The 22132-nt window shown below is 41.7% G+C and overlaps 2 protein-coding genes and 1 long non-coding RNA gene across 4 annotated transcripts in view; all 3 read right to left on the reverse strand.

Annotated features, from left to right (window-relative positions):
* The window catches only part of LOC111238858 (serine/threonine-protein kinase NLK2-like), an 18775-nt gene extending 10289 nt beyond the window's left edge, over positions 1-8486 (reverse strand). The window contains exons 1-8 of the mRNA XM_022768567.1: positions 7877-8486; positions 7194-7617; positions 5645-5774; positions 5450-5505; positions 4119-4225; positions 3570-3655; positions 3080-3289; positions 2282-2383 (exon numbers count right to left, since the gene is read on the reverse strand). Of these exons, the coding sequence (XP_022624288.1) occupies positions 2282-2383; positions 3080-3289; positions 3570-3655; positions 4119-4225; positions 5450-5505; positions 5645-5774; positions 7194-7501 (999 nt within the window). The 5' untranslated portion in view covers positions 7502-7617; positions 7877-8486. The remainder of the gene's footprint in view (positions 1-2281; positions 2384-3079; positions 3290-3569; positions 3656-4118; positions 4226-5449; positions 5506-5644; positions 5775-7193; positions 7618-7876) is intronic.
* A 1954-nt stretch (positions 8487-10440) lies between these two features.
* LOC111238860 lies at positions 10441-11702 on the reverse strand. Its single transcript, XR_002665832.1, has 2 exons — positions 11624-11702; positions 10441-11244 (listed from the first exon to the last, which is right to left on the reverse strand). It is a non-coding gene; the product is annotated as an uncharacterized LOC111238860 (long non-coding RNA).
* A 47-nt stretch (positions 11703-11749) lies between these two features.
* On the reverse strand, positions 11750-19673 carry LOC111238859 (myc-associated zinc finger protein-like). Of its 2 annotated transcripts, none has more exons than XM_022768568.1 (7): positions 19014-19673; positions 16903-17053; positions 14879-15282; positions 13795-14057; positions 13587-13650; positions 13139-13310; positions 11750-12081 (listed from the first exon to the last, which is right to left on the reverse strand). In XM_022768568.1, the coding sequence occupies exons 1-7, from the start codon at positions 19044-19046 to the stop codon at positions 11756-11758; spliced, it is 1413 nt and encodes a 470-aa protein (XP_022624289.1). In that variant the 5' UTR covers positions 19047-19673; the 3' UTR covers positions 11750-11755. The 2 variants fall into 2 exon arrangements, with proteins under 2 accessions (XP_022624289.1, XP_022624290.1); XM_022768569.1 differs by having other exon boundaries at positions 13553-13650.
* Positions 19674-22132: the final 2459 nt, after the last annotated feature.

Below are 22132 nucleotides of genomic sequence, written 5' to 3' on the forward strand. Positions count from 1 at the left end.
AGGGCTTTCTTAAACTCTTAAATATTAGAGTGAGACAAAAATCTACTAAATATTAGTAGTGGTGAACTAACAGAGGTAACCAAGCTAACAGGGCTAACAATGCTAACGGAGCTAACTGAACTAACAAGGCTAACATAGCTAACAGAGGTACCCGAACTACCAGGGCTAACAAGACTAACAATGCTAACAGAACTAACAGAGATAACAGAAATAACAGAACTAACAGGGCAAACAGAACTACAAAGGCTAACAGAACAGGGCTAACATGGCTAACAGAACTAACAGAGCTTACAGGGCTAACAGAGCTAACAGAACTAACAGGGCTAAGAGAGGTAACAGAACTAACAGGGCTAACAGAACTAACAGGACTAACAGGACGCACAGAGCTAACAGGGCTAACAGAACTAACAGAGCTAACAGGGCTAACAGAGCTAAAAGGGCTAACAGAACTAACAGAACTAACAGGGCTAACAGAACTAACAGGACTAACAGGACGCACAGAGCTAACAGGGCTAACAGAACTAACAGAGCTAACAGGGCTAACAGAGCTAAAAGGGCTAACAGAACTAACAGAACTAACAGGGCTAACAGAGCTAACAGAACTAACAGGGCTAAGAGAGGTAACAGAACTAACAGGGCTAACAGAACTAAGAGGGCAAACAGAGCTAAGAGAGCTAACAGAACTAACAGGGCTAACAGAACTAACAGAGCTAACAGGGCTAACAGAGCTAAAAGGGCTAACAGAACTAACAGAACTAACAGGGCTAACAGAACTAACAAGGCGCACAGAGCTAACAGGGCTAACAGAACTAACAGGACTAACAGAGCTAACAGGGCTAACAGAACTAACAGAGCTAACAGGGCTAACAGGGCTAACAGAACTAACAGAGCTAACAGGGCTAACAGAGCTAACAGGGCTAACAGAACTAACAGAGCTAACAGGGCTAACAGGGCTAAGAGAACTAACAGAACTAACAGGGCTAACAGAACTAAGAGGGCAAACAGAGCTAAGAGAGCTAACAGAACTAACAGGGCTAACAGAACTAACAGAGCTAACAGGACTAACAGAACTAACAGGGCTAACAGAGCTAACAGGGCTAACAGAGCTAACAGAACTAACAGGACTAACAGAACTAACAGAGCTAACAGGACTAACAGGGCTAACAGAGCTAACAGAACTAACAGAGCTAACAGGACTAACAGAACTAACAGGGCTAACAGAGCTAACAGGGCTAACAGAGCTAACAGGACTAACAGAGCTAACAGGACTAACAGAGCTAACAGGACTAACAGAGCTAACAGGACTAACAGAGCTAACAGGACTAACAGAGCGCACAGAGCTAACAGGACTAACAGGGCTAACAGGGCTAACAGAGCTAACAGAACTAACAGGGCTAACAGAACTAACAGAGCTAACAGGACTAACAGAGCTAACAGGACTAACAGAGCTAACAGAGCGCACAGAGCTAACAGGGCTAACAGAGCTAACAGGGCTAACAGGGCTAACAGAGCTAACAGGGCTAACAGGGCTAACAGAGCTAACAGGGCTAACAGGGCTAACAGAGCTAACAGAGCTAACAGGGCTAACAGAACTAACAGGACTAACAGAATTAACAGAGCTAACAGGGCTAACAGAACTAACAGAGCTAACAGAGCTAACAGGGCTAACAGGGCTCTTCATAGCCTCCTCTGTCTCTAAAGACGACGTCTCCTGAACATATTCTTCATTCGACTCATTTAAACATGTTTTATTCTCTTAGTGTTTCCAGTGACTGTTACTGTCTGTTCTGAGGTTGGAACTCTTTTCTGTTTTCGTTATTAAGTCGATAGATTGTCTTATTTTCTCCTCTCTGCCATTGTTGTGTTGTATTTGTTTTGTGTTGTTTTGCTTAGTTTCGTTTGCTCTTCTGAGCCCCCCCCCCCCCGAAAACAAGACCAGACATCTCAAAGGGTTCATCCTGATAATAAATAGATTTGACACCAAAAATATTATAAATATAAATATAATATTTCCTCTTCAAAATCATAAGAGACATGCAGGAGAGGAGACGTGTGCAGAATTTAGAAGGTTAAAAATCTGTGTGCTGAACATAAAAACATCTAATAATTAATTATTAATTCAAAAATGAATGTGATGCAGTGATTATTTTGGAGAAGTGAGTCAAACCTGAACAGATAACACAGGTTAACATGTTGTTTCTTCTGTGGGAGAATGTGTGAGAACAGAAACTAGAGTGTTGATGTTGGTGGAGGATTCAGAGCAGACCACGCAGTCACGTACCGGTTTGTGCGGCCCCCTCAGGATGTGGGCTCTGGCTCCTTCACAGGCCGACGCCAGGGCCGACAGAGGGGGAGTTCCCAGCAGGTCTGTGATCAGATCCAGCTGGAGGAGAGAGAAGAGAAACAACGTCAGGTGGAAGTATTCTGGATTATTATTTAGTCAAAACAGCCTGATAAACCTGACTGATGGACATCACTGAGCTCCCTTCACAATAAAAGCTGAACCAGGTTTATGAAGCCAAAATAGGGCTTTATAAAACTGGTTCAGCTTTTATTCTGAAGAGAGCTCAGTGGTAACCTGATGAAAAGTAAAAAATATTACAAAGAAAATTAAGCTGTTTTTGTGTCTCAAAAAAACGGAAGAAAGAAGAAACGATAATTTCATGGAAATCAAACTGACTTTTACTGTTTCACTAAGTTAAACAAAAACATCAAACATTGTCTGGTTTTCTGTTTTAAATCAAGATAAATTAAACCTGGATTAGAGGTTGAATTAAAGATCGCTTGGTCTCTGGGTAATTTTATCACTACTTTTTAACATTAGTGACGTCAACCTTTAGTTGGAGCTGTACACATTTCTGTATTTTTATCTCACTATGGTGCAATGCTGTTAAATTTTGCTGCTTCATAATAACAGAAGGCATTTTCCCTTCAGAGCTGCTGTTTTTTTGGACGTGCTGAGATAATGAACCTGAAGAGGAAATGATTCCCGTCTAAGGAACCAGCAGGTACAGATAACAGATGACTGGACAGGTGGATTGTGGGAGTCACAGTCAGGTGAAGCGTCGCCTCGTCTCACCTGCTGAATCGGGCTCTGGGCCTGGAAGAGGATCCGTCGTCCCAGCAGCTCCGCGAAGATGCAGCCCACTGACCAGACGTCGATGGCCGAGCCGTAGTGCCGGCAGCCCATCAGCACCTCGGGCGCTCTGTAGTACTGAGTCACCACCTCCTGGGTCATGTGACGTGACGGGTCGGGCTCCTCCACACGGGCCAACCCGAAATCACAAATCTGACCAGAGACAACGTGACGATGAGATTTTCATTTCAAACTGAGGGAATAATTCAGTCCTTTACTGCAGGTCAGACACATTCAAATCTACTTGTTCAGGATAATTCACTTACTGATTTATATTGTGAGTAAAAACAGAGACTGAATTCAACAGTCTGACATTAAAACTGTGAAAATGCCCGTTGATGCATTTTTATTGAGTCGTCTGAGTGGTTGAGTTCGTTTCACGATATGTAATTTAAAGTAAAAATGTTTTTAAAGTGCAGGAGCAGAGTTTTACCTTGAGCAGGCAGTTACTGTTGACCAGCAGGTTTCCAGGTTTGATGTCTCGGTGCAGGATCCCGGCTGAGTGCAGGTACTTCAAACCTGAACGACACAACAACAATCACACGTACTGGATCACTCTCTGGATCAGGGCCTCAAACTACAAACCACCTGCTGGACGTTTTCTCTGCAGGTTGTGTCAATGTTAAAAGGAAATTAAAAAAAGATCTTTAGAGAACGGAAAATATTAAAACTGATGTCTGAGACAGATTTGAGACTAAATTCTTAACATGAGGGGTCGTCAGGAAACCAGACGTGGCTCCCAGGCTGCTGGTCTTATGACCATATACACGAGGAAACTGATGCTGAAAGTAGGAATTAAATTCACAGAGGACACACTCTGCTGTTTGAATAAATGATTTTAAATTTCTACACTGAATAAAACATCAACACAGAATCTTTGAGAGTAAAATCACATGTTGCTGATCAGAACAGAAGATGGAGTGACATCTTTCCTCCTCACGCTCGCCATATCAACCATCACTCCTCTGTGCGAGCCGCTCACCTCGGAGGATCTGATAGAGGAAGACCTTGATGTGGTCGGTGGTGAGAGGCTGCGGAGACACGATCACTTTGTGGAGGTCGCTCTGCATCAGTTCTGTTATCACGTAGCTGCAGGGCGGTTTGCTGTCAAGGAAAAAAGCTCTCACACACACGGACTGACCTCCGCCTACACGAACACGATGCATCTCCAAGCACAGGTCTCATTTTTAGTACAAGGACACAGTTGCTTAACAACAAGTGTCAATAAAACATAAAAACTACCCTTCGTGGTCGTATCCCTCCGCCACTCAGACTAGTTTCAGATTAAATCCCTGTTTATCCAAAGTCATATAATATATAAGGATCAGCCACCGATCGTTATCGGTCTTTTCTCATTAAAAACATGTGATCAGTGGATCGGCATTAACGCTCCTAGTCACTGATCACCTTCAGACCGATCACCTGTGGTTAATCCTCTGGTGTCTGCGGCTGAGAGAAGCACCGTGTGCTGTCGACAGGACGCCAAAACAAAACATGTCGGCCATGTGGGACTGATATAACGTACGCCATCTGCAGTGCACGACAAACATGATCGGTATCGTCCGATCTCACTCATAGATGATAAGTATTGGCGGCAAAAAAACGTGATTGCAACATCCCTAATAAAATACGAACTACTTGTGTGAAATAATAAAGTGAGTTATTGCTAAAAGGTGTTTTGTGAGGCCACACTGACCTTGACCTTTGAACTTTGATCTTTAGCCACCAAATTCTAATCAGTTTGTCCTGGAGTCTAGATGAACGTTTTTACCAGATTTAAAGAAATTCCCTCAACGCGTTACAGAAACATAACGTTCACATGGCAAAACGTGTCATTTGTGAGGTCACTGTGACCTTGACCTTTGACCTCCAACATCTAAATCAGTTTAATCAGTTTGAGTCCTATTGAATGTTTCTGCCAAATTTGAAGAAGTTCCATCAAGGCGTTACTGAGATATCGTTTCCACGAGAATGAGACGGACGGACGACCTGAAAACAATATGGCTGCCGCTCTGACTGTCGCCGGCGCCGAGGAAATGAAAAAGAAAGAATCACATCGACTCTCCACATTAAATATTCACCAGTGGCCGAGCTCACGTCTGCAGCGATGAGCTGGATTTAGAGACGAGAAGCTAAATTAAGTGAATAAAAAGGAGGACATCAGGGACAATTAAAGAAGAGAAAGTGGGACAGAAGGCGCGAGGACGTAAATGCACGTGATGAGTGAGGAGGTCGGGTGAACGCTCTGCTGTACATGGAGATGATATCAAACAAACGAAGGCTGTGACTGTGTTTTCACATGAACAAGGATACATTTCCTCAAAGCAGTCGATCTGCGGAGGCTGCAAAATATCCAGAGCCGACAAGACCTGTTGTTCAGACAGAAAAAGACAAACAGACAAAAACATTTAGTCCTCGGCTCGTTTTCATCACCTCATAAAAACGTCTGATTCCGTCTCTCCACATCTACAACAAACAACCCCCCCCCGCCCCCGCCCCGTCATTTACATTGTCGTGTTTGAAGAAGCACAGCATCCTCAGCTCCCTGAAGACCCTCTTGCAGGAGACCAGGTTCTGGAAGACATTAGGCATCTTCTTCAAAGCCACCTTCCGACCGTCACGGGGATCCGTCACCGACCTGCGGGACGTTCACAGTCACACACATTCCTGTTCAGAAAGGTATTCTCCTGCCAGAGCTCAGGCCAGTTTGGTGACATAGTTTTAACAGACTGGGTCGTTTTAATTATGAAAACATGCGACGAGCTCTGCTGACACACTGGAAGATAAACTGCAGCAGAGCACACGCAAATTTACTCTGCAACACTTTTAAACAGGAATGTCAAACACCTGCTATGATGATGTAATATAGTGAATATATCTTGGTGTTGGATTATTGGTCAGACAAAACAAGACATTTTTAAGATGTCACCTTGAGCTCTTGGAACTTGTGACGGACGTTTACTGACATTTTAAATCAATTGAGAAAGTAATGTGCAGATAATAAAAACAATCCTTAGTTACAGTCCTAAAATGTAGAAATTGAAACTGAATTTTTTTGTAGGTGTTTCCACGTGTTTTAGTGCCATTTATTACAAATCATCAATTTTATTTAATTTTTCAAAGCTTTAAGCTCAAAGTTTTAAGTGTGAAATTTACTTTGCAACACTTTTCATCGTGATGAATCATTAATTTTAAACAAGAATGTCAAACATCTGCTTGTTCCAGCGTCTCACACGTGAGGATTTGATGCCTCACTTTGATATGATGATGTAATCTGAATATATTTGTAGTTTGGATTATTGATCAGACAAGGTAAGACATTTTCAAGTTATCACCCTGAGCTCAGACGTTTTCACCATTTTTCTAACATTTTAATGAAAATAATCGTTTTTTTGTAGATGTAGAAATTAAAATTGAATTTTTCCACATTTTAGCCAATTTATTAGAAAACACATCCAATTCATTTCATTTTTTGAAAGGGAGTTGAAGTGAAGTTGTGATCACAGCAAACCTCGTGTTCTGTTTCACTCATGTCAAACTTATGTTATATTTTCATTTTCATGGTAAAATTAAAGCTGCAAAACCTAAAACACGTGACTGCACCATCTGTCCTCACCTGGACCTGATGAACCCTAAACCCTGATGATGATGATGATGATGATGATGATGATGATGATGATGATGATGATGATGATAATGATGATGCCATCTTGTCTCGTGAAAAATCTCATTTAACTGCAGACAATCCTTGAGTCTGTTATTGTCATTTTTAGTTTAACTCTTGGTTTAAGGTGCAGATTGATTAGACAGAGATGTATTTTATTTTACTGGGAAACAGTAGTGCCATTTTGATAAAATAATAAAACTATACAATCAGACATGGTGTCCACTGTGATGGATGATCTGTCTCCAGATTCAAGTTTAAAGACCCAACACAAATGAGAGGAGAGCCATGGCTGCCACTCAAAAACACCGTGCTGTGCCTCTGATACTGGATGAATTATTAATAGTTACAACATGCAGGACACTGGCAGAGCCCTCAGTGCTATTTTCTTACCACACAACACCAAATGCGCCATAACCGATGGGGCGGTCCGGCTCCATCTCCGCAGGGCTGGGCACCTCGCTGGCCGGGTTGCTGTAGGGCTGAGGCACCGCTGCTCCGCCGCCGGCGCTTCCTCCGAGAGCTGTCGGGTGACGAGGAGTCCCGGCCGGGGCAGTGGGTCCGGTCAGGCACGGTGTGGCGCTGAGGCCCGTGGAGGGTGCTCCGCAGGAGGAGTTGACACAGAAATACTTGTGGCCCAGCTCGGAGCCCGGAAACAAGTCTCCACAGACGGTCTGCCGGCCTGCGCCGTGAAATGCCATCCTCCTACCACCGAACCCCGGAACAGTCCACTTTGTCTGAGCGGCACCAAGCTGCTGCTGCCCGGCTTAGGCGCAAAGGAAACACGGCCACTCACTCAGCATGACCCATTATTGTCCTGTGTGTGAATATACAGGGAAGACCGAGTTAACACTATAGATGTAAACAACCGAGCTCGGTGCCAAGACGGAGCGGAGCAGAGGGACCGAGTGATACCGCTGCTGTCGCACCGAGCCTCGGTTACTATAACACAGGTTAAAAGTCTGAAACATGCCGAAGCTTGAAGCTTGGCGACATACACATCCCGGCTACGGAACAAACTACTGATTCATACACTTTAACCAGCGAGATGAGTTACCTTTGTGTGTAGCACTCACCTGGTTAGTGGAGCTGCTCGGTTAACAGTCCAGCTAGCTAGCGACCGTTTAGCGACGACTCCAAAATATGAAAACTGGACGTTAAACCCGATAATAGACTCAGCCACTCACACTGCAGATAATCCCTCGCTAACACAAGCAAATACATTAACGTTATTGTGTTTCCTCATAAAATTGTTCATTAAAATCCTCGTTATTAAAGCTAGCTCCCTTGCTAACCAGCTGTTCCAGCTAACAGGTTAACGCACTGGTGTCTGTGACCCACATAACCACCATCGGTCGTTTACAGTGACCTACATATTTTAGAAAGAAAGATTCCCCTGATAAATTTGTACAGCCGACGTACAAACCGAGCACGGTTAAGCCAACGACGGCACGGCACGAAAACAGACTTTAAAAAGCCGAGTTAGACGCCCGTCGCCGGAGCTCCTGCCCCGGTTCCTGGAGCTAGCAGCCGGATCGTCAGCTAGCAGCTAGCTGGCCATGGCGTTGTAACCCCCGCCGCAGAAGCGTCCCATAAAGGCAGTCTGTGGTGTTTTTTGAATGCAGTCTCATCCAACAGGCCCCTTTAAATTCGCTGTTAATAGAGACCGGCTGGCTTTCTGGTCGCTTTTTAGACCGGTAAGCTACAGCTAGCGGGCTAGCCCGTGGAGTAGGAGGAGCTGGTGAAGCCGGGTGGGGGAGGGTCGAAGCTCTCCGCTCCGCTGTAAACAAAGCTAACGGTCGGTAGCTGCGGTGCTGCGGACCGACCACCTCCAGAGGACACACGGCCCCGAGGTGGAGGAAGAAGCGCTCAGATCTTTCACTTACATAAAAGAAGCAACAACACAGTGTAAAAAAAAAAAAACAGTTAAAACCAAAAACCTGCATTCACAAAGTAAAAGTATTAACAACAAACAGGGCCGGATTAACCTCCTGGGGGGCCCTGTTGACCCCCACAGTACATGTCAGCTCCATTTACCCAGAAACTGATCAGCCAGGCAGGATTATCAACCCAGACCTCCAGGTTTAGTCCATATCATCCAAGTCTACACGATTTGATTATTTATTACAAATTTGCATATTATCAGCAATAAGGGCTCCTCCATCCTCCATCATGGGGCCCCTGAGTGGTAGAGGGGGGGGGCACCGCTTTACTTTATGTTGCTCATTTGTTGTTAGGGACACTTTTTTTAAATTCTGACTTTAATCTCAGAATTTTAAGATTGAAGTCAAGAATCAAATTTTATTTTTTAACATGGCCCTAATCCTCTTCTGTAGTAAAATCCTGTTTTATTAAACTGTCACACTCAAAAAACCTCCAGCAGATTCATATTATTCAGTCATATAAAACCTGTAAGGCTGCAGCCAACAGATATTTTCATTATCAATACATCTGACAATTAGTTTCTTTAATAATCAATATTACTGAAGTTATTTTGATTCTTGTTTATAATCGCTTCAACCTATGTGTATGACTCAATTTTTAAAGTTTTGTTTATTAAGTTTTATTTATCATTTTTACAAAATTGTGTTATTTGGGGAGAGAGAGTTTTAATGAATGTTCTGTTTATTCTGTCAATTTAAAATGAACAAAAGCCAATAAACAAAGTATTGAAATAATAACAACAATCAATTGATTGTTCAGTGTATAAAATATCAGTGATGAATTAAAAATGGCTCATTTTTTAAAAACATATTCAAAGATTCAACCAGCTTGTTTAGTTTGAGCAGTTGTTAAAAATACAAATATGTTCAGTTTACTTTCAGAAAACAAGCAAATATTCACATTTAAGAAGCTTTTCATAATCAATACATAATTATTGTTCAATGAAAAATAACATATTAACATATTCACGTCTTGTTTTATATGATCAAGTCACAAACACAAAGAAGAAAACTGGCAAATATTCACATTTGACAACCTGGAAATTGAATTTTTGCTTTAAAATTATAAAAAATAATTAATCAATTATTAATATTGTTACCATTTAATCATCTATTAAATTAATCAACCAATCATTTCATCTCCAGGGTGCTGGTTGGCGTTGTGGTCAGCAACCAATGGGCCCCTGGGCAGTTGCTCTTGTATGAAAGGTCATTGTAATGCTAGAGTTTCATGTAATATATCATCAGATTCTTATTATTATAACATTTCTATTTATGTTGTAGACAGTTGTTTATATGTCACTATTTGTTGCTTTAATCCTTAACAATATGTCATTTTATTTTATATAATTAATATCACAGAGCACAAATTTGCCTCAAGGACTTTTACAATCTGTAGGAAAAAAAAACACTGTGGCAGAAACCTCAGGAGGAGCAGCAGAGGAGGATCTCTGTTCAGACAACTCAGGTTTTCTATGTCAACTTTTAATCTGAAAAGTAACTAGTAACTGAAGCTGTCAGATTCTGTAAATGTAGTGGATCAAAAACTACAAGATTTCCCCCTGAAATGTCGTAAAGTCAAAGTATAAAGTCAATTAAAGTATATCAAAATTATGAGTCACCTCCCACCACTGATGTGGATAAAGTGCAGAACCACTCAGACACCCATGAAGATCATTTCATCTTGAATCCACACATGCATTTTACTGCCTTTTAATACAGTAGTAACAAGGCGCTATGCACTATGCATCAAGTACAATCAATATGCACAGCCACAGAAAAATGTGTCACCAAGGTAAGCTACAAATTACATGGCAATTTACCTTTTTCAAGAATGAACAAATCAGCATCCAGAGTAAGAACAAAGATTATAACGAAGCAGAGAAGTTAATGCACATTCAATGTTCATGGAGAATATACACAAACAACTATGAGTTTGCCTTCATCAGCTCTAGAAAAGTGTATGTACATGGTGGCCCGGCTGAAACACTTGTTCCCATGTCCTGCTCTGAAGGCTCTGACAAAGGCAAACTGGAGACTGCTCTTTAATAAATTAGGGGAGAAACTGAGATACGTCGTGTTAATTGAGGTCTTCAGGTCAATTTCCTCATCATAAACAAACACTGATAATCATGGAATATAAAAGATGTAAAAACGGCAACAGCTTTACAAAACCGTGACAGGCTGTGCAGGTCAGTTAAAAATGAAAAACAATGAAATGATGGCAAATAGAAACAGCTAAATGTTAAGCCATAGGAATAAAAATACACATTAATTATCCTCCGTAATGAATGAAAAGAAGGTTTCTGATCCGCTCTCTGCTCCCTGGCTTCGACTCCTCAGGATGTGACATGTACAGTAAAGTGTGCGTCCCTCCGCTCAGCTGTTCGACGCCGCTGATGGAGTCGAGCTCATCATCTTTTTGAAACCGTGAGCAGCATCGAGGAGCAGAGACGTTCTCCCGCTCTGTGTCCACCTGTGGCAGTCTGTTAAGGAATAATCTGCAGAGAGAAAACAAAAGGCAGTTCATGTAAATTTCAAAATAAAAGCCGTCATGCAAACAGTTTAGATGTTCAGATTCAAATCAGTCCTTGTTCTGTGTAAAATACATTCTTAAAACACCCTTCCTCTTTTTTGGATTAGCTGGGAGTTAGGGGGCGGAGTCACTGCCAAGATGGCAACGCTGATGCAGCTCACTCTGAGCTTCAGAAACCTGTGGGTGACGTCACGGCGGCGACGTCAAGCTTTATTTACATCTCACATACAGTGTAGTGTCATAGGGGAGGGGTCACTTCAGGGTCAGTATGGAGAGAGGAAGTGATGTCAGATCTTAAAGTAAAATGAAGAGGACCATGTTTAAACAGATGAACGTTCTCTCACCTGGTTTGGCTGCTGTCCTTCCCGTCCTCTCCTCCATGAGTCCTCGTTTACCGTTGCCCCCGTTTACCCAACTGCCCCGCCTCCATTCCCACCCATCCCACCCCCATTTCCCCCCTCGCCCTCCCAGCAGTGCTAGCTGTGAGGCTGGGGGGCGATACTGGAGCAGTCAGTAACCAGCAGTCCCACTGTGCTCGCGCTGGACACAGTGACGGCCACGCTGGTGGTGCCCAGGGGGGCCGTGCTCGTCGGGTCGGGGCTGGGGTCGCCCTGGTTGGCGTGGGTGCCCATGTGACCCTGGAGCTGCGTGGCCGTCTTGCACTGCACCCCACACAGCTGGCAGAGCAGCACCCCGCCGGCCCCCGTTCCACCGAAACCCCCCCGCGCACCACCGCTCTCCTTCCACTCCTGGCCGTGGTGCTTCTGAGCGTGGACACGCAGATAGGTGAGGGTGGTGAAGCCTGTAACACACAGGTACAGATCCTCCTCAATATATTTAGTTTTTATGTGTTTTGTCTGTTTTAGTGCAGAAATATTGTTTTTCATCTGCAGAGCAAAGAAAGGACAAACTACAGCCGAGTCTCATCCACAGCTCTTCATCTGTTAATATCGGCAGCATTAAAACTGATCCACATACTAATGTAGACATATTTTTACTGAATTACAGCACTGCTTATAACACTTTTTCACAATAAAAGCATCCTGTTGGCTGTCAGCTGTAAATTGTTAAAGCTCCATCTAGTCTAAAGGTCTGTGTCCATGTGTAGTGTGATTATAGATCAGCTCTAGCTTCTATATTAATACTGTGAAAGTATCAAAGCCTCAGTCCACAGAGAAATGCACACAGCCTGTATTCAGAAACTGAGCCTTAAAACCAGCCGTCAGGACTTCTGGAACTTTGTGATGTCACCGCGCACAAAATACACTGTTCTAAGTAAAACTCTACACTCCACAGTATCTCTTCTTATGGATGTAAAAAATTAAAATAAAACACTGCAACAATGTCAAATACGAGATCTTTAATCAATACAAAAAAAGAAAGAAAAAAAAGATTTTTTTTAACTGTTTGATTTTTCTTATAAATAGGAAAAGTTATAAAATATTTTGGCAAAAACCCAAATAAAAATATTATTTTTTTTTAAATCTCCCAATAAAAAAAAGAAATCCTAAAGTAAATAAATAAATGTTTTAAAAATACCAAAATACAAAATTATTAAACATTTTCCATTAAAATATTTTTAAAATCAGATCAGGCAGAAACTGAGCCTTAAAACCTGCCGTCAGGACTTCTGGAACTTTGTGATGTCACAACAAACCTTGCAGGATTTGGTTTCTCAGAGTTTTTTTCCCCTGAAATCTGCTATATTTTTATTGGATCACTCAGAAAACAGTCAGCCAATCAGAAGGGAGGCTCAGAGCCTCCTCTCTTCTGATTGGCTCACTGACATCCAGAGAGAAGCCTGAGGGTTCAGAAGTTCACAATCTGAACTCTGATCTCGTGACGTTGCTGCGACTCACTGCGGTTGCAGAGGTGACAGGCGTGGTGCTGCGATTGGTTGTGGACCCTCATGTGGTCGGTGATGTAAGCAGCGGACAGCAGCTTCCCGCAGATGTGACACGGCACCTTCTCCTCGTGACGGATCAGATGAGCACGGAGACGGTCGCGTGTGGCGAACGCTGACGTGCACGTCTGTGGAAAACACGAGGAAAAAAACAAAAGAATTGTTTAAGAGAATAAATTTTAAAAAGAAAAAAAGTGTTTCAAACCAACTGACAGCACATTAGTTACGTTCAATTTGTTTTCAATTTGTTTCTCTGCAACTTCATCTAAATATAACACAGTCAGGAAGATGTTGAGAGTTATTGATTATATTGGTTCAGTTTAAATCAGATTTTTATCATCATCATTATATGTCTTTATGATTCACAAACCCATATTGGTTGAACAGACAGATGAAGACGTTACCGTGCACTTGAACGGTCTCTCTGTAGAGTGCACCTGTCGAACGTGACTGTTGAGGTGGTCCGGTCTGAAAACACAGAGGTTCAGGAGTCAAACACTTCCAGATATTTCATCTCCAGACCAGGCTGCGTTCATAAACTGGATTGTTTCATCAGTCGGTCGCTGAATGAGGCAGCAGAGGAAACCTGACGTCATGACATGAGGTTTGTACCTGGAGAAGGCCTTGGCGCAGTGCGGACAGATGTACGGTTTCTCCACGCCGCCCTGGTGCGAGCGCACGTGATAGCTCATCCTGTCTTTCCTCTTGAAGCGCTGCTGGCAGATGGGGCAGGAGTAGGGCTTCTCGTCCGAGTGGGACAGCCGGTGGCGGTTGAGGTGGTACACGTCTCTGAAGGCCTTCCCGCAGGCCTCACAGGCGTGGTTCTTCCTCACCTGGTTAGTGTTGGGGTTGGGGGTGGGGGTGGGGTTTGGATTCTGTGGAGCAGAAGCAGAGAGGTGATGAAGCCGACGTCTGACAAAAGACCACGGCCTCTGTTCAAAACTTCAAAATAAGAGCAGAGAGAATCAACACTGTTTTATTTTCCTAACATAAGATGTTTGTGACGCGAGTTCTCTGAACACAAACACAGCGCCACACAGAGAGCGAGGCAGCTGACTGAACCTGAGGGAGAAACATGTGACTGTGCATGTGTGCGTTAGAGATGATGTCATGAGAAAGAAAAGAAAAAAGAAAAAGTAGAAGAAGAAAAAGAAACAGAATCAGATGAAGAAGCCTCACACCAAGAAAGATGTCACATGCTTTTAATTACACCTCTGCAGGTCATATTTTCTCAACAGCTCTTAACTGATTCACTTATTTTAACACACACAGACCGTCTGCAGGCTGAAATGTAGAAAAGATAAAATATATAATGAAGACAAACTGACACCATCAGAAACCTGAAGAGGTTAGAATCAGATATAAATAACCAGGTTTATGTTCCAAACTTAAACCAAAATGGACGACTACTGGAGAACAGCTGGTGTTTCTGCAGCTTTGTTTGTTGTTGTTGAGTTAAATGCTTTTTAAGACTTTTCAAGACCTGCGCAAACCCTGACCTGCAGGTGTCATCAGGAGAAAATAAACAGGAATGACCAAAACCAGGAGAGAAACTGAATGAATGAATGAATGAATGAATGAATAAATAAATAAATAAATAAATAAATAACTGAAGTCTTTACTCAGGGTCCGGCTCAGCACTAACCTCCCTGCATACATATCTCACTCAGCCTGGCTCTGTTCCTGGCGAACCCACCTGCTCCATGGACCCAACAACAACAACAGCTGCTTGGATGGGTTGCGGCGGTGCAGCCATGGTTACGGTTGCCGGGGCAATGGACACAGAGACCGGCTGGCTCTCCTGGTTGGCGTGCTGACCCGGTTGGGGGAGGGTCTCCGGTGCGGTGACGGTGGGAGGGGGAGGAGGAGGAGGAGGAGGGGGCTGTGGGGGCAGGGTGAGGTGGAGGAGGGAGAGAGGGACGGTCTGCTTCTCCAGCCGTGCGCCCTTCGCTCCGTCCTCCTTCTCGCGGGCGGCGCGGTCCTTCATCTTGATGCCCGTGTGCACCGACTGGTGGCGCCGCAGGTTGTAGCTGTTCTTGAACTCCTTGTTGCAGGTGGCACAGATGTGGGCGGGCCGGCTCGGCTTGGTGAGCGGTTTGACTGTCGGGTCACAACATCAAACATTTTACCTTTAAATTTAATTCTTAAATTGAATAAGTCAGATTTAAATGAATGATCCGTGAACTCAAACACTTTGATAGAACAGAAAACTGTTCCTGTGTATGGAAGACAAAACGTGACAAAGTCCAAACAAGAAAAACAAAAAAAGATCATAGGTCATTTTCCCATTTGATGATTTTTAATTACATTATTTAATTTAACCCTCAAAAATCAGCAGGACAATTCAATGTTTTTCTTTTATCTTTAATTTTTTCATTTTATTTTAGATTAAATATTTGTGATTTTGTAGAAATTATAGATTATGGCAAGAGTTTGAAAACGCCGCCAATCTGGAAAAACATTCTCTTTGTGTCATTTTACAATGATTAACCGAATATTGATTGATAACAGATCCAATAATTGATTAAGGAAATTGCTTAATCAGGATCCCAAAAATGACTCTTTTTAAGGAATATATGTTTTTTCCAGTGGCATGTTATGACTCAGGAATAATAAATACTAATATTTCATCGGTTTCCCTCCATAAAAAATAAAATATTAATGATTCAAAGTGGCACAAACAGCTTTATTAAACCTTCTGTGTTAAAATACTCTTTGTTTTGTAAATTGTAAAAATTGTTATACTTTTTTTTTTTTTTTTTTAAATCATTCCGGCCTCTAGAAATGTGACAAGTGATTAATGTCGTTTCCAAAACAAATAAGTTTAAATGAATTTTACCTGAATGAAATAGTGAATTGGTGACAAAGTCAAAGAAAATATTTTGCTCAGATACATTTTAATGACACGTCTTTGTCTCAACCTGTGTCTCCACTGATACAATTGTGAAGCCACTAAAATTTATTTTTCACCTTAGAACCTGATCAATGTCAGTCTGATATTATCAGCCAATACTGGATTATCACAGATATATAAATATTGTCGTATGTGCTTGCAGATATGTAGAGTTCATGTCTTTTTTCCTCTTTATTTGACTTGTTTTTATTCAGTGTAAAATGTGTTTTTTGTTCATTTAATACGACTTCATTATTACAAACCATTGATTTAGATTTTCACATAAAAAACAAATATCAGCAAATATATTTTCACCATTTTTTTAAACTCCAAAGTATCTCTATCAGCGAGCGTCCTGGTGGTTAAGATGTGTCCCATACAGTCGCAAATTCTGTGGTTCAATCTGGAATTAATCGATCAGCTGAAAAAAGATCGGTAACTATTTTGATGAGGAATAATCACTTCAGTCATTTTTCAAGCAAAAATGTCAAATATTTGCAGGTTTCAGTTACTGAGAATATTGTCACCATTTTGACATCTTGACTAAGCGAAACGTTTTTATGTTTCATGGACTAAACAATCAATCAATCAATCAATTAATTGACAATGAAAAATAATCATGACTTGCAGCCCTGGTTGGGGCTTTTACATGTCATACTTCTCTCTCCTCATGTTTCCTGTTTCTTTACTTTCAACTGTCCAATGAAGCAAAAAATAATCTTCAAAAAATATTTATTTGAGCCTGAATAAATATTCTGTGTTTTTTGATCCTTTAATAAAGCTGGGTTTATACCTCAATGCTGTTTCAGACCCCTCCCCCCTCTCACCAGGTAGCGGCTCCTCGCTCAGGGCGGCGGTGTCGACGGTGGACGGCGGCGTCACGATGTGGTCGGCAGGAGGACTCTGAGCCGAGCCCGTCAGCTCAGGCAGCAGCTCCGACTGAAGAGGCGTCTCCGGTTGGTTCTGAGTCGGCGCCGTCTGACGGGGTTAAACAACATCTTCATTAACACTCCAGCAAACACACAGTTTATCTGTTTATCTACTCTGGTTACTTTCTTTTAGTTTTTAAAATTCTAACCAAACCTTTATTTTGTTATAATTGGGGGGTTGTTTTTGAAAAAAAATATTTAGAGATAAAAAACATGAGATAAAATAATGAAGGTATTCAAACTGGATTTTGATACAGGGCCTCAATATTCAGTGATAACGAAGGGTCTTTTTAAAACTTAAAACATTATTTTTTGTAGAATTCTGACTTTAAACTCCGTCTGTAGCTTCTGCTCTCAATCAGAACAATAACAAAAGACGACGTTGGGTGACATCATGAAATAGCGTGGTATCATGGGAGTTGTTGTCTTTACCACCACTACCATAAGCTCCTCCCGGTTTGGATTCCTTCAGTGTCAGTGGTTCAGGAAATCAAACAGACCCGGTGATTCTAACTGTTAAAAACACTGAATAAAAGCAGTTCTACATTTAAAGTCAGAGTCTGAGCGACGCTGTTCGGAGGACGGAGACTCAGGCAAGAGTCGAAGCTGAGATTGATGCTGACCTTTGATCTGATTGTTTTTCTGATAACTTACAAAACAGACGCTCAGCAGGTTTTTACCAGCAGCTGAATGATCCACAGAGGTGTCCTCCTCTCCAGAACAAACACTCCAGGGGATTAAAACCAGTAGAAACACTGAATAAAACAGATTCACTTTAAATGTCAGAGATTCACTGACGTTCTTCAGTGACACAGGACAGGACGTCTGAGCTGTCTAACATTTCCTCGGCTTGTTTCTCTGATAACTTCAGATCCAGACGTCCGACGAATAAAATCATCTGCTTCAAATAACGAGCTGAAAACCACCAAGGTTTGAAAAGTGTATGTGACTTAAAACTAGATAAGTCACTGTTGAGCGTCTGTCAGACAAACACACTGACACATGATCATAGAGGATATGATGTCATCAACATGCGACCAAATGACACGGAGCGTTACCATATTAAAATCACATATTTCTCTAGATTTGCAAATTACTGGAAACATTCTTGATAATGTAAGAACGCAACTCAAATTAAGCAATATCACACGAGAGGTCGTGATGTTGTACTGAATATCAGCACGGCTGTGATTCGGTCACAGGTACGAGGCCGTGTGATATTGCGTTTATACAACAGTTCTACGAACGCCATATTAGTTAAATAAGCAACAACGGATTATGACATGTTCTTGACCTGCGCAGTGCACACTAGCTTGCTACCTGGTCTACACGTTACCTCAGGTGTTTCTGAAGTATTCAGGCTTCACCCTCTCCTGACGACCAGACATCATTTAATTCAAATGTTGAAAAATATCTTCATCTTTGTGTGTTATAATCTAAGATAGATAACGACCGTTAATACAACACCTGAGAAGCGGAGTGATACATGTAGTGAAAAGTCCCAGTGCTGTTATAACTCTGTATCAGCACTCATGGAATGCCTCTCGTCCAATCAGATTACTTGGTCGGAACTAACTGTTCCAACTAACTGTAAAATGTATAACATGTCTCCTCATTATAATACATTTTAATGTGGAAAAGTTACATATTATAACTTGAAACTCTGACTTAGATTAAAGTCAGAATTCTAAAAGAAATTTCACACGTGGCCCTTGTCCTCTTCCATATGATTAAAATAAAAAGTCCACCTGACAAATCAAAACATTACATGGGGACCAGGTCTGAGCATCCACCCTGGGATCCAAGCCTCCGCCTGCCTGCTGTGGAGAACCAAACCAAGAGCCAGCTTCTCCCTGACCCCTCTGTGACCTCCCCCATCCATCTCTAACCCCGCGCAGAGATGTCAAACACCCCCCCCTCCCAGTTTTCTCCTCCACCTCCCCACCCCCCCCCCAGAAAAATACCCCAAACCTCAGAGAGCAGCAGCTCCAGCATCAATTAACACTTACCTGAAAAAGGAAATTGCTCCAGGAGGTGTCCATCGTGAAGGAGTAAAAGCTCACCAGGCTGGGAGCAAAGAGGGGAGGGAGGAGGGCAACGGAGCCCGGGAAGAAATGCTCCAACTACTGCTCTGAAAACACAACCCGAGGCCTGTATGGCAGCTCCTCTCTACCTGCCCGGGTTAATTAATGGAGATATACGATGACACCGGACGATATTTAGCTTCAATCAACTTAACACTTATTAGTGATTAGGCTGCTATGAGTTCTCAATTAATATCTGTTGGCGATAAACAGGCACTGACAAGATGCTTTTGTAAATGCGACAAAATGGTTGGTATCATGCTTGCTTTAATGGTGCATTTTTAATATAATTTGCTTATGTCTACTGTAATAAAATCTGGTGAATTGCATGCAAAATAGAGATTATTTTTAAACAGAAGATGGACGAGTAGTCGAAACGTGCTAATCATAGTCAGCAGCTGTTCGGGAGTCATTTATTTTGCGATAGCTCCGAGAAAAGGCCGCAGCGTCGGGTTCCAAGCCTCGGCGTTGCGTACAGCTCGTCCCCTAACTAGAGAGCTCCTGGTCGGCCGCGGTCCATGGCTCCGCCTCGGTGTTTCAATCGACAGGATGACATCTTTCTCTTTTTTTCAAACTCTCTCCCTCTCTCCCTCGCCCTCCCTCCCTCTCTGTCTTTCTTCCTTTTCTTTTTTTATCTCTTCTTCACCCCCTCTGTCCCTCTCCGCTTTAAAGGGAAAGTATTTTGTGTATGCACCCTCCTCTCCTAGTGGACCCCGTCTCCTCCTCTCCTCTCGTCGCGTCCCTCTCGCCCCCGCCGCCGCCGCCACTGCTCGGTAGGCCGACAAATAATGAAATCCGACATTTATAGATTTAGCCCCGCCGTTAATTCCCCCGCTTCGCTTTGAGAAGAAAAAATCCACCGGTGCCTCTGAAAACACTCCTGCGGTCATCCGGACCGTGTTGACCGGACGCGCCAAACTCTCTCTTCGCTAAAATGGTGTCGGGTTTAGCTAAAACAAGGCTTTATCCCCGAGCATCTTAAAGGTAACGATGCGCGCAAGTGCAACAGCTGGATCTAACCCCAGTACACATGACGTCCACACAGAACTCCATTCAAAACACCTGACATTTCAGGTAGGCTAGCTTGTCCCAAGAAATTAACGGGGGTTACAAACAGGTCAACAATCTTTTTTACCATTTAATGAGAGGAACTAAAATTCGGCATGTTTTTAATATACACCAAACTGTTTTATATTACTAAATGTTTAATGCCTTTTCCACCTATATAATAAGAAGTAGATTACAAAAGTAAAGATGAAAAATAATCATCAAATATAAAAATATATACTTATATATGACTGAGTATAAAATTGCACTTGTCTGAAGTGTCAGAATTGCACAGTTCGGATAGTTTATTAAGTATACATAAATAAATAAATATAAATCTATAATAAATAATTGAATATATATATATATAATATAAAAAATATATGATATATATGTCCTTATATCAACAGTGATGTTGCCATATATGTTAACTATAAGGGGATATATTGTTATCACATACATACATCCTCTGGGTACATGAAGATATAGGTTTATAACATATAAAATACCCACAGTAAGAGCTTATTAAAACATACATATAAAAATTCTATATTTAGATGTAGCTATATGTATACATTATATAAGCATACATACATAAAAATACATATTTGTATTTATATGTCATATGAAATAATTCCAATTTCTAATAGGTTTCATGTAATTTTTACATATTTCTACATATATTTCATATGTGGACATTCAATATATGTACATTTGTTACATTTGCTGGGTGATAGCACAACATTTAGTTTAAAAGCCAATATCAGTACTTTTTATTGTTAAAAGCAGCTAATATACTATCATGTCAGGGAGAGAAATGTGTCATAATTAATGCAAAGAATTCACTTTTAAAAGACTTAAATGTAAAAGTTTGGTCACTTGCTGAATAAATTACATATTCTGTTGAGTTTTGAAGGTAAAACAAGTAAATAAACCCCTGCAGCAAACAGTTAAAGCTCTGTTATGGCTTATGTAATGAACTTATAAAATTGAGAAATAATTACACAGTAATTGTGAGTACTCAGCGAACCCCCCCTTTTCCAGCTGTTAAACATGGGGGTGAAAAGAAAGTGAAAAGAGGCTCATCAGTGTAAAACACTCCTCGACCTGTAGAAACCCTGCACATAAAACAGGAAGTAAAAAACAAAACAAAAGCCTGTTTTCATGTTTTCATCGTCTTTATTTTGCAGCTGCTTTTACAGTGAATTCAAACCACCTGCACTCCAAGCAAAAATAACGGTCAAATATGTAATTACTACAATCAATATCTTAAATATAACACCAGCCTTGGCTTTGCTGCTCACGTACATTTATATTTTAGAATAATACATTATAGGAAATAAATTTCATCATAAACAAAGAGGCGGATATTTAAATCTCTACAGTTTTAACACACGTTCTGCAGTGAAACGAAGCTTCACACTCCGTCAGCAGCACAAACGTTTCTTTAGTGACGTTAAAAAAACGCAAAAACCACAAACGATAATACTTGGTGCTCTCCACGCGAGGTATAACTTATGACCTGCATAACTTTCTAACTGTCTACGTACGATAAGAAACACCTCCTCTACCACAAATAAAGAACAACGTCCCAAACACACTCGCAGGAATCACAACAACTGAACGGTGAGAAAAGCGGCTCGGAGGTCACTGAAGGATATTAAAGCGTGAACTCGCTCCCTGTGAAGTGCTGTGTTAATGGAACAAAGAGCTTTTACCTCCAGAGGAAAGTCTGCGGGGCATCAGCTGTTGGTCTGTGTCGCACACTTCAGGGACACAATCTCAAAATTCACAATAAAAACGAAAGAAATGAGGAATAAAGGTGGATTTTTACCTGCAAGTTTTTTATTTCCACCTGAAACAGCTGCTGTTTCTGACGTTCTGATGTTTTAGAAAATATTTTATAGATCCAGTGATGAGAGAGAACTTTGTGTCAGGGGCCGGTTACACAAAACACCTTAACTTTTCCACTTAAGTCTGACACTTAAGATTTAATT

The sequence above is a fragment of the Seriola dumerili genome, unplaced genomic scaffold, assembly GCF_002260705.1.
Source record: "Seriola dumerili isolate Sdu_G_001 unplaced genomic scaffold, Sdu_1.0 BDQW01001700.1, whole genome shotgun sequence".
In the NCBI taxonomy this organism is placed as follows: domain Eukaryota; kingdom Metazoa; phylum Chordata; class Actinopteri; order Carangiformes; family Carangidae; genus Seriola; species Seriola dumerili.

Bases quoted from the DNA above. Each gene is read 5' to 3' on its own strand.
- LOC111238859 (XM_022768568.1), bottom strand. From the start codon at position 19,046: ATGGACACCTCCTGGAGCAATTTCCTTTTTCAG. The intron at 17,054-19,013 runs GTAAGTGTTAAT...TAACCCCGTCAG, and splicing joins GGAGCAATTTCCTTTTTCAG to ACGGCGCCGACTCAGAACCA. The intron at 13,651-13,794 runs GTACAAACCTCA...CTGTGTTTTCAG, and splicing joins TGCGCCAAGGCCTTCTCCAG to ACCGGACCACCTCAACAGTC.